The sequence below is a fragment of the Phoenix dactylifera genome, chromosome 9 (genome assembly GCF_009389715.1).
Source record: "Phoenix dactylifera cultivar Barhee BC4 chromosome 9, palm_55x_up_171113_PBpolish2nd_filt_p, whole genome shotgun sequence".
Classification (NCBI taxonomy): domain Eukaryota; kingdom Viridiplantae; phylum Streptophyta; class Magnoliopsida; order Arecales; family Arecaceae; genus Phoenix; species Phoenix dactylifera.
This window is the reverse complement of record NC_052400.1, coordinates 15673721-15689934: the sequence shown is the minus strand read 5'-3', so window position 1 is coordinate 15689934 and position 16214 is coordinate 15673721. Positions and strand designations below refer to the sequence as shown.

Here is a 16214-nt window from a genome sequence, read left to right as displayed (position 1 = left end):
TGTTTTCTGATTATTCTTGGATAGCCAGTCAAGGACCAAATCACAAATTTTATATATGGTAATTGTGTTACATGAATTATTTGTCAAATACTCAAAGCTATGGATCAGTGATGGCACCTGTTACTACTATCTGCTGTTGTTGTTGGTTCTTGCTATCTTCTTTTGGATTAGCCAGAATATGGATATAGAGTTCTGCTGAAAATGGTTCGAAGCTCATACAAACATTTTGGAACAAGTGACAAATATGATAACAAAATTTTTTATTAGGATGTTTTTTGTTTTAAGGTATGAGAATAAATTTTGTAAGAATCCTGATTCCTCTAAAAATGTGTCTTATATAAGGTTAAGAATTTATTGGTTAATACTGTATAAAATATTCACTAGTATGTTTGGTCTATAGATTTTTGGCGATGCCCATCAAGCATGGCAACAAGATCATCTGGCCTCCAAAATGCAAGGTAATAGATGTGTTCTTGGTATTATTCAGCCATCAAAGTCATAGCTATAGAGCCACGAGGTAATAAATGTCTTCTTGGATTGAATTGTTCGTATATTGCTAAAGAAAAATAATTAGCTGATATTAAGGTTTCCTTGTTTGGATGGATGATTCAGTGATCCACATGATTATCTTAGCTTGCAAGGAGCCTAACCATCATCCTTTTTAACAAAGCCCATAAAGATACAGTCTTTATAACTATTTTCCGTTTGTTATTATCTCTCCTAGGATGTTTTTGATTTGATTAACTTAGGTTAAATGGACGAGTAGAATAAGGAGAGTTAAAACTATCATTTCTAAATCAAATAGAGTAAATGAGTTAGGAGAAGAAAACATATTTATATTGGACCAACATTTTAAAAATACTTATTTTCTAGTCATGAATTTCTAGAGATTTATGCTTTTCTAAAAACTTACATATGCGAGAGTCTTCATAAAGTATTTGTCTCACGAACTTGAGTTCCTCTCACGAGCGTGTAATCATAAATGGGAAGGTTATGTGAAAATATCATGAATAACCATGTTAGACATGAGATAGACATGCATGGAGCGGAGAAGCGATCTCACCAGCATTAGTCTGCCCATCATGGATGATGAATCAACTCTCCAACCCTCCAGGTGCTTCTGGATACACTGCACCATATCAAGGCACTTTGTGTCCGCAGTCTCCTCCAGGTAATGGGGACACCCACCACGATCTTTCATGCTTCCTCATGCCAAGAAGCTGCCTTATGGCCTACTTCACCTGCAGCTTGGTCTTTGGACTAAAGCAGATGGTTGACTTGAGGAGGTTCATCTTCTGACCTGATGCTTTGCAGTAGTCCTCTAGAACACGTCTGAGAGTCATTGCGTCCCTCGTCCTGGCCATAAGGAGACAACCATCTGCAAAAAGGTGGAAGATCGATCGAGCCTCCAGGGTTGGAACATAGGCGTCCATCGCTCGGTCCTAGCATGTTGCCTATAAGGCTCAGGATAACACATCGACACAAATAATAAATAGGTAAGGGGATAAGGGACAACCTTGATGCAGCTCAATCGTGGAATGGAAGAACGGTGTAGGCATCCTATTAATTAGGATGGAGAAGGACGACTCTTGCACATAGCCTAGAACCCATCTAATCCAAGTCTTGTGAAAGGCAAAACTCTTGAGCGCAAACTCGAGAAAGTCCCAGCGAACTCTATTACAGGTTCTTACATATCTAGCTTTACTACCATGAAGCTCCGCCCACACGGGGCATGCTGCACATCTTATATCATCTTCTAGGCAATCAAAATATTATCAGTACTACAACTCCCCATAAAAGCTCTCTGTCTTGGCTGATAAGTCTGGGCAGCAATGGCTTCATCTTGCCCACCATAATCTTCGTCACTATCTTATATAGGGTAGTACAAAGACTAATTGGCCTGAAATAGCCGGGCTCATTCGCATTCTAGCGTTTCGGGATAAGAGTAATGTAGCTTGCTTTTCAGGCATCCGACATCGACGTTGTACTGAAGAAGAACTATAGAAAGCCATTAGGTCCCGGAGCCTTATCCTCTGCTGAGGTCTAAAGTGCACCCCGCACCTCACTCTCTAAGATCGGACCGATGAGACCCATGTTCTCCATCATTCCAACTCCAATATCCGATGGCGGAAAAGGGGTGACCATCTTCCAGTTGCTGCCCTTAGTCCACCTAGTTCTGAAGAAGTCGAACAGAATATGTCTTACCCTGCTCTCCTCCTCCACTCTTTGCTTAGTCTCATCCCTCAAAGACTTCCTCTTAAAGTAACTTCAATTAGTGTAAGTCCTGCGAGTTTTATGAGATTAAAGTGATTTAGGCCTTTCTTCCGCAATAAGAGACTTCTTTCTCCCTCTCTACTACATATTTTCCTGTATTTCCCTTGTCCTAATTTTCTTTATGCCTTGGACTCCCTTTTGTCACAAACTCATGGACCAAAAAGGTTTAAGTCCCGCTCGACCCCGTTATCCTTCAGATTAATAAAATTTGCAACGCACAATGAATTTGGCTATGATACAATTTTTCATGAATTCACAATCCAAAAGCTTAAAACAGTCGGAGGAGGATCGGTTCAGACTAACAAAATCTATGTAGCACTACTTTTATTCGTCCATACAGGGCTATAACATTTTCCACCCCTATAGCCACCATCCAAGTGATGTCATAAGCATAACCAAATGGATTTAAGGTCACTCTTTCTATTCTTCATATATACAAAAAGATACATGTATATGATTTTTATGTTATTCAAACATTTAATTCCATGAGTTCATAATTATTTTACAGCATGCACTCATGATTATGGTTCATAGCTATGGTTATTTAAAACCTTCAAAAATACCAAAAATTTTATCTATTTTATATAGTTGTCTTTTAGAATTTATAATATTTTAATAAGAAAAATATGGTGGTAATTACATTTTAATACAATAGCAACAAAGTTGTTTAAGCACGGACATAAATACATTTGTTATAACATTTTTTATAATATATTATTAAGTATTTTGGCCTTTCCCTTAGGATGAATCCTTGATCCGCCCTGAGTCTTACAATTATATTCCTGAGACGCATTAGTGCACTTGTATAAGTATTAACAAGATGCTTGAAAATCTTGGATATATATTTTTAACTCCAGATCCTAACGTGTGCGTGCATCTGAGGGCTTATCAAAAAAGCCAAAACAAAAGCTTCACAAACAAATGTATCTTCTTAAGTAACAAGTTCCATATGCATCTCCCTGTAACATCATCGCCAGTGAGGCTAGCAGAGCCAGTCAGCAGTCTGATTACCTTCTCTCTTAATATGAGTTGCTCTAAAATAGCTCGCCGTAGCTTTCCAACCATAGATATCATTCAACAGTGGGTTATTTTCAGACCTGTAAATAGAAGGATTAGATATCCAAGTGATTATCATAGCTGAGTCTCCCTCCAGCCATATTTCCATTGCCCAGCAAACTACGACAGCATAGTATAGACCCAGCCATGCTGTTAAAAACCATGCTCAAAGAGCCAATTAGTTGGGTGCATTGCTTATCCAAAGATACGAGTGATGTCGACTACATGAATCAGTCTCACCATTGGATTCATGTCTCTTGTTAAGTTGGTTTCTTTAAACACCCATAATTATACTCGTACATCGATGGCTTTAGCCCACTTTAGCTTGCTCTTGGGCCTCGTAAAGGGCGTATTTTGCTACTGGAACATGGACAGGTGATTTCTCTATAATTCCATCCTACACAATTGGTTCGTTAATCATCCAATTCCACACCTTAGCTACGTTCCCTACAGTAAATTTAAAATATCCTACAGAACTTTGTGGACCTGCGGGCCTAAACGGATAATTCGGATTTGATTCGGGTTGAATCGGGTTCTTGGATGAACAATCCAAAATTAACCCCAAAAAATGGGTCGGGTCGGGTCCGAGTTGGATCAAAATTTAGTAAATGCAGATCTGATCCGAAAAATAGAATGGGTCCAATTTTAGGACCCGACCCAGCCCCGCGGGTCCAAAATTTGGATCGGGTCGCGGGGCACCCCGACCCATTTGCAGTCTTACTCAAATAATATCGCAGGTGGCAGCAGAAGTAAAACAGAAATTATATTTGAAAAATAATTTGATAATTTTAATTTATCATCAGAAAGAGATACTACAGAGCTGTGGAACTTCCTCATTATCTGAATTCGGATCCGGATCCGGATCCGAGATTAGAATATTCCTATCCGAATCCAATCCGAAGCCGGATACGGAAGCCTTAAAAGGTTGGTAAGCGAACGCTTGAACCGGCGGGCGTGCTGACCACCGCATAGTTTGGGAATACAACATTGTCGGCTGTTGTCCCGCGGGACAGCATACAAATTCCCCTCTCTCCGAGAATAATAGGCACCCCGTTGCGGCAGTCTCTATCGATTGCCCGTTGATTCTTGAAGGCCTCCGCCTCCCCAATCGGCAGAGCTCCGGCGATCAAATCGCTCATCGTCCGCCGCGGATCCGATCCGAATCCGGTGATCAATCATGGTACTTAGCAATCCTTTTGCCTGATTTTTGATAGAAGTTACGGACTTTTTTATGGTTTGAGGCGTTAGAAAACCCTAACCGTCTAGGATCGATGAGCGCCAGGGTTTCCATCATTCAAAATTAGGAAATTTAGGTTTCTTGGCGTGATTTATCTGTTAATCGAAGTTTCCTCGAGAACTTTCGCTGATTATGATGTATATCCGTTGCAATTCTGTGATTCGTGCTGTTTTTCTTTGATAAATCATTCGTTGTTTCTTGATGGCTATGGTTCCTAATTTCCTATAAAGAGTGGTATTATTATTTTTATTATTATTTGAAGTTCTTAATGAGATATGCTTTATGCTTATGTTATGAGAATTTCTTTTGGTGTTCCGATTTTATGTTGCTAAAATTTTATTGAAAACTTTTATGTTGGAATTGAGGTTTGCTAGCGATTTAAAGTGCTAATTGTTTTGGTCGTTGGATTTTTCTTTTTTCTTTTTTAAAGACAAGTTTGATTGTCAGAATCCATAAATATTGTCATGGTACCTTCCTGAAATATAATTTGTTTTCTAGTTACCTCTCTTCGGTTGCGTGATCCTTCTTGAATATCATGCGAGGATTTATCTTTTTTTTTTTTTCTGGAATAATCTGATGTGCCCAACTTGTATTTCTTCTCTGTTTTCAGTCTTCCCTCGCAGCTGCCAGAGCAGATAATTTTTACTATCCACCAGAATGGACGCCAAAACAGGTATGTCTGTCGTTATGGAAGGTGGTAGCCTCCCTCTATTTGTTTTGGTGGGTGTTGTAACATATTTTGTAATCTTTACCAGAAAGTTGGCTACTCAACATTGTTTTTCCGCATCTCACTTACAGGGTTCATTGAACAAGTTTCGTGGACAGCATCCCCTCAGGGAGAGAGCAAGAAAGATAGACCAGGGCATTCTAATCATAAGGTAAGATGTTTCGCAGTCACAAAAAAAAAGAAAAAAGAACTCAAGCATCATGTCTGATTGATGCTTCTTTTGTTTGCTAATTTTGTGAGCTAATGCTATGGTCAAACTCCTTGGGATGTTCTTTTTCAGATAATTACATTTTGGTCAAGGATCAATAGTACTGCCTCTTGTATATATATAGAAGCAGAATTATCATGCTTAACCTAAACAATGCACAAGACTTAAATGTAGTATGTTGATAATCTAATACCTCTTGAAATTACCTGTTTAATGGATGAAGATGTTAGATCTGTAGGGTCTTGATGTTTTGCAATCTAAATCTTCATATGAAATAGATTTTAATGGAAGAATTGAAGAATGATGTTAGAGTTTTCTTAGATTTTTATAGATTCGGGAGAAAGGAAGTTATCAAATGAGAAGATCAGGGAATGCTCCATGCAATAAATTTCATCTCGATAATTGTTATATATTTGATTCAACCAACATCTTAGAGATGAATAAACAAGCAAAAAAAGGCAAGGGTAGTTTTGCACCCAAGAGGAATGATATTTGAGGACTGGAAATAATATGTATGTAAGGGCTTGGACTTGGATTTCTAGGGGTCCATAGGATTTAGGGGTGCCTAGTTTCAAGCTTGGAGAGCTTAATAAGCTTGGGGAGCTAAATAACTCTCAGAGCAGCAAATCAGCCCACTTCTACTGAGATCAAGGTCTATCCAAATTAAGTCTAGTTAAAGGACCTAATTATTTTTCAAATTTAAAAGCTCTTGATACACTGAGGACAAATCATCAAGACATTCTGTATATAGAAAGAAAATGCCAAAGAGATAACAATTTAAAATTATAAGGGAAAAAGACACACAAAAAGGAGTGATCAAAGAGTAAGTAGGACTCATGGGATGGAAAAGACCTAGAAAGCATGGAAGTATGCTACAAGAAAAAGCTGAGAAAAAAGATGCAAGATGAAAAGCAAAATGAAAGTTTAGAGGAGGAATGTTATCATTAGATAGCTGAAACCCATGAGAACCTGCCATTTGGAAGGGTTCTTGCTCAGCCTTGTGTGCCGTGCAGGGAAAGAATGGTTCTCTGGATATTTATGTGTTCAAATCCAACACCCAAATGAAGAGGGAGCAGCAAGAATGGAAGAGGAATAATTATTAGGGTATTTAGCCTCTGATCTCAATTAAACAAGCCAAAGTTTGCTTTATGTACACTCCTAAGCAACTTTAATTGGTTTAAGCCCCTCATTACATGAGTGAGACCAACCAAAATATAAAGGAAATGGTTCTAGATGCTGTGATATGATGTGGGAAAGGAATAGTAGGGGAAGAGGGAGGCTGTGAGTAAGAGAAGAGAGAGAAGTGAGAGAGAGGCATGGAAGGGGGGCATTTGTTTGTGGGGATAGTGAAAATGATAGCTGGGGAGACCTTAGCTGCCACACCAGCAAACTTAAGTCTTTCTCTCTACAGTGCCTTTTTTTAACCTTCACAAATCTGCATACATATATGGACCACACAAATCTGCATGCATATACGTACAAACATACATATAATTGCATACGCATGTTCAGTTGGTCAAGATATGGATTGCGTAAATGCCTTGAAGCCTGTGCATTCCCAAGCATCCAGGTGACAACTTGTAACAACAGTCAAGCGAAAAGGGGTTTGAAGCAATTTTGTTGTGTTTGTATGGGGGACTAGGAGAAATGATTTTGAGACATTACATTTTGGAGGACTTTGGATTGAGGAACTCTGGGGGAAGTAGACAAGTTGGTTTTCTCATTCATGGCATGAGGCTTGTTTACATCACTGATTCTGTTTCCTTACCGATGAATATCTTTTGTCCTTGCTGTATCTTGGATTTTCTCCAGATTCAATTTACTCACTTGTCATGGTGACATTGACTGATTCCTTGGACTTCAATGTGTTTTGCTAGGATAGTGGTTTTTTATATTTCATTGCATAGTCGTCAATTTATTTTACTTAGTTGTGGAGTTCCATTGCAAGAAGTTTATGTTATAGAAATAGGTGATTTTATGATTCTTCTATCCATGAAAACAGCCCTTTTTTAAAAAAATTAATATGGACGCTATCTTTGATTTGTTTTGATGTATATTTTATATTCAAAATAAAGGCATCAGTAGTTATTAAGGTTTTACGTTCTCAAATGTGGTATAAGGGTTAAAGATGCATCTTTTGCATGTACTGAATTTACCTGTTTTCCCTTGTTTATTTGAGAAGTTAAGCAGGATATACTTCTGGGTCATGATTCACTTTTAAAGTGAATGATGGATGATGGACTAATGAAGATGCAAGTTGAATTTGCATCTTTGACATGTTGACCTGGTTTTGCATAGTGAAACTTTAATAATTGACTCCTTTGTTTACAGTTCTTTATGCAAGTCTCAACATTTTCTCCATCTTCTAATCCCATATGCATCTGCTCAATTGTAATATTTTGTTTGTCAGATTCGAGATGCCTTTCAATGTCTGGTGTGGGGGATGCAATTCAATGATTGCCAAGGGTGTAAGGTTTAATGCTGAGAAAAAGCAAGTGGGAAACTATTATTCAACAAAGGTACCCTACTTAACTACCAACAGATATCTATCAATCTTCCAAATATGCTAAACTATCCGAGTTCCAGACCCAGAAAACTTACCTTATCGCACTGTTCTACTTGGTTGGGTCAAATTGAGACCCTATTGAGGCTTTATAATTTTTTACAGTCAATGAATACTTAAACATATTGATTTTAGTACATATAACAAAACAAAAAGAATTCAAGTATGCCTTACTGAAAAAACGCAAAAAAACTAATATTTACACTAATGTATTTGTGCCATAATGAAATGCTCTAATTTACTACTCCTGTACAAGCCACTACCTCCAATCTTCATTTAGTTTGAGGGTGTGACTCGATGTTTAAACAAAATGCCATGCATTTTTCCTGATCCAGTCAACTAGAATTTATTAAAATTGGCTCACCACTTTCAAGTTCAGCAGCTTGGCCCATTCCTACAGTATCTTCAGTTATAGATTTGCAGGAAACTAAGAATGAAAAATCAGAGTATCAGGACTTATTGAACTTTAAAAATGCTGCAATATAAATATCATTCTGGTTGGCAATTTTATTCGTGTTTATGTTTTCAATCTGTGTATGGAGCCTACCACTCTTATCTTTTCCCTACCTGACTGGCCTGCTTTTTTTATTATTTTATTTTTTTATGTTACCACTAACCTGGTGCTTGATCTGCATATTCTCAAGATGGCGTTGGTTTTCATGGTGTTAGACCAGGAGGTTCAGTTATCCTACATGATAAAAATTATTCATCTCTCGTAGGGTAGCTTGGATACCCCTGTTACATTGGCCTATGAAATCATGCTTTCCTGTTTGATGATATATGCATCTTTTCTTTGTTATCTGTGAAATTTAGCTTCCTTACGAGGTGAGACATGCATAATTTCTTTGTTTTCTGGACAGTGTTAACTTTTCCTTGCTGGTGGTATAATGCATGAAATATATTTTATGATTAACTTGGATACCTAGCATTTAGCATGCATGGAAGTTGTGTTCTCTCATTACATGATAGTGGTATATCATCTTTTTCATTCTTCAGTTTTGTACCTTTTCCTTTCTGAGGAAGATTTTGTTGGGCCAAGGGTAGCAAATTATAATTAGAGTTTGTCCAAGGCACTATATTGCCTCGTTACTATTATGCAATTTTGTTACTTTTATTTTCTTAGGTGAGTAGTTTGCAGATCATAGAGGAACGGGACAAATGCTAGGAATCTGCTTAGGTCAGGCATTTGGGGTTTTCCTGCTTATAATTCAATTAGCAATAAGGGGTGTATTTTCCACCTGTGCCTGGTGAATTTCTTGCTGTCCCAGAATGGGCCTATATAGGTACATATCTTTCCATGGTAAGGTCAGCCATCAATCTCAACGTCAAATTCAGAAAATAGATATTTTCTTTCGAGATGCCTCTGGGACCGGATTTGATTCAGGAGTCCTCAATTCAGAAAAGAGAGGGCTAACCCAACCTGACACGGGCTTGGGGCAAAGGCTCGAAGCGAGAGTATAGTGGGCGGCCTCTCACGAATGGCTTTCGGAGGGCAAGTGTGACCTTCGGAGTGGAGGAAACATTGTGTTGCCCGGGTCTTGGAGTAGGCCCTTTTATCCGTCAGACAGTAAGTGGTAGGCACGCCTCGCCCCAGGCAGCAATCCGCGGACCCATAGGAGGTAGATAGGAGGAGGGTCTGTGAATGCGGTAGACTCAGGCATTGATTAAAAGATTGTAATAGATGCTTGCAGTCTTCAGTTTTTGCCCCAGTCTGCTCCATCTGCATTAATTCTTTAATTAAGAAGTAGCATGCAATTATGTTTTTCTGAAAAGCAAGTCACCAGCATTGACGGTATTCCTGGAACCTCTTTCACCTATTTTAACACATTTTCTTTTTCACATTTTACTATTGTACTGTGTCCTTTAAATGGTGATGTGGTCTGGTAACTGTTGGCTTGTATCTTCTTGTTTGAACTGTCGTAGATGTATAATGTGGTGTCTGTGTTATCAGATATGGAGCTTTACCATGAAATCAGCATGCTGTAAGCATGAAATAGTCATCCAGACAGATCCAAAAAACTGTGAATATGTCATCATCAGTGGGGCTCAGCGCAAGACTGAGGATTTTGACATTGAGGATGCAGAGACATTTGCTCTTCCAGCAGATGAAGGTCAACAACTTATTTTCCCTCTTTAATGAAATGAATAAGTTGTTCCTACACTTTCTTTCTTGCAGGTTTCTTTTTTATTTTTGTTTTTTCATTTATCCTGGATATGTTTCTCGCTAAAAAATATGTTGCAGAAAGAGGCAAGCTTGTTGATCCCTTCTACCGTCTCGAACATCAGGAAGAGGATCTGCGGAAGAAGAAAGAAGCTGAGCCATTGCTCGTCCGCCTTCAGAGAGTCTCAGACAGCAGGCATTCGGATGACTATAACCTTAACAGAGCTCTCCGAGCTCGTCTCAGAGTGAGCAATCTGATGAACTTATGCCCGAATTTCTTCTATCATGGTCGCATTCGGTTCTTGGATTCTTATTCTGTACTTTATTTATTCTTGTCCATTTTAGAGTCACAAGAAAAGGGTAGGTGAAGAAGAGGAACGTGCAAGAAAGCTTGGCCTTGGAATACGACTTCTTCCCCCATCAGAAGAAGATTTAGCAGGTGCAGCTGCTGTGAGATTCTCTTCAAAGTTTGAAAGGAACAGGAGGGAGAAGCGGGCAGCAATTAAGGCTTCCTCCATTTTTCCGGAGTCATCAAGCTCTGCATCGGGGAATAAACGTTTAGAACTTGAGTCAAAAAGGAGGAGAATAAAAGCGGCCGCTGCATCTGCTTTATTGACAGGTAGGGTCAAGCCATCAGCACGGCAGCCCAGTCAAAGATCTGTGAGTGGACAAAATGGAATATCGGTGGCTTCAGTCCACCGCAGATAGTTTTATGGATGCAGTTCCAGTTTCAAGCAGCATGATATGATATAGGTTTGGAGATAGAGTGGCTTTGATTTGCAAAATGGTCCGAGAATCATTGAGGAAGTTGGTTACAGATTCAAGCTGACCTACATCTTCAGTAAGTGGGGGCTGGAGATGCAAGGGGTGGTATAAATGCTGAAATACTGTACCGTTCATTCTTGCAATTCCTAGTCAATTCCAAGGGGAGATGTACAGTTTGTAACCATGAATCGTCTACTAGGCTTTTGTGTTTATGGTTTAATTTTGATGCGTCATCTGGTTGTTTGGAAAGGAGAACTGTAACATTGTATGCAAATGGTGAGGAAGGTGATGGTGTTCTGGACTTGTGTTTCTTTATTCTACTTTTCCTCTCTCTATTCTGAAGACTTGTATGGTCTGCTACAACTTTCATGACTAGGAGGCAAGGCAATCTGTCAATTGCTGTTGAGGAAGCAACATCCATGATTTTATTTGCTTGTGTTATAAAAATTACACGTTTCCTGGACTATGAGGCGGCCATGCTGAAGATTTTAGATGAAGGTGTGCTGTAAGGCCACCCTTTTGTACATCATATACATAATAACGGGTGAAAAAAATAACGGCCACTGTAATGTATTATTTACCTTCGTAATGGTCTGTGTTAACATAAATAACGACTTTTATTTTTACTTGGGCCTTCAAACAAAATACTAGTTTGTTAAAAAATTATTTATTTATTTCATTAGATTTCTCTGTAGAAGCTCAAGACATGATATTGTTTTTTTATTGAATGTCTTATTATGGTCTAAGGTTCCATTTGAGATTACTGTTGATAGTAAAATTTTTGGGAACAGAGCTTTTAACAAAAAATTGTTTGATATTAAGTAACTATTTTTTTAAGGTGCCATGCAAGTTATAAAGCTTTGTAGTAATTGAATTAAGAAAATATTTTTACTATAATAAAATGACAATAAAAAACATTATACAATATTGTACAGTATGGTATAATATAATATAACATAATGTAATATTACAATAAAATATTTTATTATTATAATATAATATAATACAATTTTATAATCTATAGTATAATAATATAATATAATATAATATGGTTATGTATTATGATATATAAAAATATTATTACATAGTATGATATTATAATGTAACATAATATAATATAATATAATATATTGCAATTTATTATTTTATAATATAATTTATTATTTCATAACATATTCTGCATTCCAATTTCCCTCACACCAATGATAAAACCATGAAATTGGCCACATGATCGGTGAGGAGCAAATATAATGAAGGTGCATAATGTGCACCAAATATTTGATATATAGGAAGACCATACTAAACAAATAAAAATTTTAGTTTGCTAATAACTTCTAATTATGCATTTCTATCACTTCTCCATAGTATTTAGGGGTGGTAATTTATAACCCAACCTATCGACATGTTTTGCAAATGATCGACTTTAAGCAGGTTCGGACTTGATCTAAATAAGTCTAAGTTATAGACAAGTCAATCTGTCTAGACCTGTTTAACCTATTTTGATCTATTTAATAATTGAATCAGATCATAACCTGATCTACTTAACTTGTTTAACCCATTTAAATCCATTTAATTAGTTAAAAATATCTTTAACCTGTTTAAACTGTTCAACCTATCTCGACCTCTGTTTGATAAATAGGTTATGCAGGATGGGTTGAGTTACCCATTTAATAAATAGGCCAAGTTCAGATCTAAATTTTTGAACTGTTTAATAAACAAGTTAGGTTTGAGTTAGCGGATTTTTAATTTGATTCGTATCCAATCCGATCTATATTTAACCCGACACGGTTTGCTTGCCACCTCTAGTATTACTGCATCCACCTACCAATGTTTTTGAAAGAAAAAAATCAAGAACATGCATCAAGAAAAAGAACAAATGCCGGCCAATTTCTTCTTGTTGTTCGATTAACCAGGAAGGCTACCCTGCTAATTCTATTTAAAGAGAAAGTAACCAAAGACATCAGTCCTGAATAAGATCCAACAGCTGGGATCGTAATGTGCGTTGCCAATTGATATCACCGTCATAGTCGATCGGCTTCTTGACCGCTAATTATCTTCGACCTAAATGTGCATCATGAAAGAAGGCAACACGCAGGGCAACCGAGGGGACGTTGACGACGTTTTTATTCTTGTTTTTGCTGTTCCTTCGTATACAAATAGAGCAACTCCATATATGTAACGCTGTCTTTCTTATGCAATTACAGAAACATTGCAGCTTCGATCCAAGTTCATTGATAATCTGCATAAAATATCTGATTTTATTTTACTTGCACTCGAACATGAGACGAATCAAGTACAAATGATCTCTGAATCAAAACCATCCTCATGGGACCATTTGAACACAATAAATGATCTTCCAAAGGTAACCTCGTGAATCAAGCAGCAGCCAGCTCCAACCAGTCTCCCATATGAGAGTGCGAGAGTATCCAGCCCAAGATCCCTCGACCCCCTTGTGGAGGTGGATGTGACCGAGCCCCGGCTATCTCTAAGACAGAGGACCATTATTTCCTCATTATTAGTAGAAGTCTCTCTCGAGGTTTGACGACCGAGTGCGCCCTCTCTTTCTTGAACGTCAAGGAAGACAGTCCCATTGGAAAAAGATCGCCCAATGCGGAGCTCTGCTCCCCTCCTCCGCATAAGGAGGGCCAGGAAAAACTTCACCCCAAATAAAGAAACCCAACAAATGGAGTCGCAAGTAAGCAAATCCACCTCCCATTTCAACACATCACTCCACTCCCATAATATTTCTTAATTATGTTGGCCCATTCAACTCAAGCTGGCAAAGTTCTAGACCCCTCGTCCCCTCTCACTTGGACCTCCCCACCCCATGAATCCCCCCTCAATCCACCACCCTTCTGCACCCCCTCCATGGCCATGAGAAGACCTCATCTCATTTCTCTTCTCCTTTGGCTCGTCCTCCTCTTGCTCTCGTTCCATGGGTGGAGCCACCTAAAGCCTCAGAGCACCGCCCCCTCGTCGGTGCCTCGCAAGGTGCCAGCGGCTAAGTTCGATTTCTCCGCATTCCACTACACTAGACGTTCTTCTCACCATCATCATCACAACCACCACCAGCATCAACATGGACCAGCACGGCATTCTACCGTCGTAGAGGTTAAACCGGGGCCGGATGGAGGTGACGAGATCGATCCGCGGTATGGCGTGGAGAAACGGAGAATCCCCTCGGGCCCGAATCCATTGCACCATTAGGTAATCTTCTCATAGCCATCATCTTGGCGTACGTGGAAGGTGCAGGAGAGGGAGATAGAGATAGCTCATAATGCTGTTGCTAAATCAGATTCTTTATAGGTGGAAGGAAGAAGCTCGATTCATCTCAATAATCTGTTGCGATGTGTATGTATCCTGGCTGAGTATTTTTATTTATATGATCAATGTATGTACTGTCAAAGTAATGTAGAATTCTATTCCGGTCTCGCCAAAGTTCCTATGTCTCAAGGAAAACAAAGAAGCAAAGGGGAAGAAACCAAAAGAAGGAGACTTTTTTCAAAAAAAGAGAGGATAATTAGGTATATCGTTTGTGATTTTAATATGTACTGGCTTGCTTGCTCGCATGGAGAAATGTGTCAAGTGGTCATTTATATTTTACGTTTCTTTTTTGTAGCCTGACAAATGAGTAACGGGGACGGCACGTTGTGGTACGAATCACCACTCAATCTTGAATTTAGCATGATAATAATGGTTGTGCGGAATACATGGTCCCATCGCGCTAGTTGTTGACTTCAAAGGGTAGGGTCCACGAATTAGGCCACCAAAATCCATGTGTCGATTTTTTTTCTTATCCACAGCAGTTTTCTTGTCACTATTATGTCATTATAATTAGTATTAGTGGTTACAAAACTTTACAGAATGTTGTGGATGTTGTTTTAGTTTCTCAGGATTAGATGGTATAATTATCCGTGTTTGAACGGGGGATTACATGGAGTGGTGGTGATGATGGCGTTTGGGTGGTTGACTTTGCAGCGTTGACTGTGTAGCTGTGCCCATGGACGTCAACCACCCCGAACGTGGATGAGAAAAGCGAAGGGAATTCACCTGCCACCCGGCGGTTGCCGAATGGGATGTCTGGCCGGAACCGCGGCCGACTATAACATCACCACCGCTTGATGGTGTTTTTTTTTTGAACAATTAATGACTTTAGATATGTACCATAAAGGAATACTTTACGTATTTCTTGATCTACTTGATAGAAATAGCGTCAGATTAGATTCTAAATGCTTTCAATTGGGTGGGAACCGTAGACCAGACTCAGCCAAAAATGGTTTAATTTGTTTATATTCTCCTTTGCACTGGCCATGTCTGAATATCTGTCAGAGGAAAACGATGGTAATTCACCAAGGCAATTTAAGTGTGACGTAGGGCTGCAACTCAAGCAGGTTGCGTTAGGATGAGGGCAGAATCTAACCCAGTAAAACCTCTAAACCTCTTAACTTTAGTCCAATCCAATCCAGTTTCATATTGAGATTTTTTTAATTAACCCAATCCTACCTATCCCCATCTCAAATTCGGATTAGATCAGATTAGCTGGGTTGGATTGGATAGGATTAACGGGGTTAAGATAGGTTGTATTATTAATTGAAGCATATCAAGTTGAGTAGGAATTTTAAGATAGGAGAAAGATTTGGAACATTTTTCAGGGGATTGATATCTAGCTGAAGCCTCAATAAATAAATTTCAGCAGTTTGTCTAAACATCATTTAACAAGATTAAATATGTGTACAAACATATAAACAATCTATATAAACTACAAGTATAAAATATTTATTTATTTATATATCAGATTTGGTTGGATTAAGTTAGTTTAAGCCGAGTCGATCAGGTTAGAGTTAGAGTTAATCCTAATCGAATCCTAATTGAGGTCAGATTAGAACTTTTAAACCCAAGCCCAACCCAAATATATAAAACCTCAACCTAGTTCTACCTAATAAACAACTTGAAAGGGTGGATACAGGTCAAATCCAACCCAAGTTGAGCCCCTAGCTTGTAAATAGTCTCGCCAACATAAGGCCGGCCCAAGCAACCCTCGACCCATCGAAGGGATGGCAGTTTTTGCACATGAATCATCCACATGCAGTCAAGATCTTGCTAATACGGCTGCGAACGATCAAACCAGGAGCAACTTGAGCCCCGTCCCCGTGGCATCTTAAATTTCACTATACAACTTTAATGATTCAAAAGAATGATTAGTTTATGAACGAGACTAACAGT

General features: G+C 38.6%; 1 protein-coding gene across 1 annotated transcript; it reads left to right on the top strand.

Moving 5' to 3' along the window:
- Positions 1–4290: 4290 nt before the first annotated feature.
- On the top strand, positions 4291–11333 carry LOC103700840 (coiled-coil domain-containing protein 130-like). The gene is made up of 7 exons (XM_008782720.3): positions 4291–4510; positions 5178–5240; positions 5366–5445; positions 7913–8021; positions 10017–10176; positions 10308–10471; positions 10572–11333. The coding sequence occupies exons 1-7, from the start codon at positions 4508–4510 to the stop codon at positions 10932–10934; spliced, it is 942 nt and encodes a 313-aa protein (XP_008780942.1). The 5' UTR covers positions 4291–4507; the 3' UTR covers positions 10935–11333.
- Positions 11334–16214: the final 4881 nt, after the last annotated feature.

Bases quoted from the DNA above. Each gene is read 5' to 3' on its own strand.
- LOC103700840 (XM_008782720.3), top strand. The intron at 5,241-5,365 runs GTATGTCTGTCG...TCTCACTTACAG, and splicing joins CAGAATGGACGCCAAAACAG to GGTTCATTGAACAAGTTTCG. The intron at 10,472-10,571 runs GTGAGCAATCTG...TGTCCATTTTAG, and splicing joins CTCTCCGAGCTCGTCTCAGA to AGTCACAAGAAAAGGGTAGG.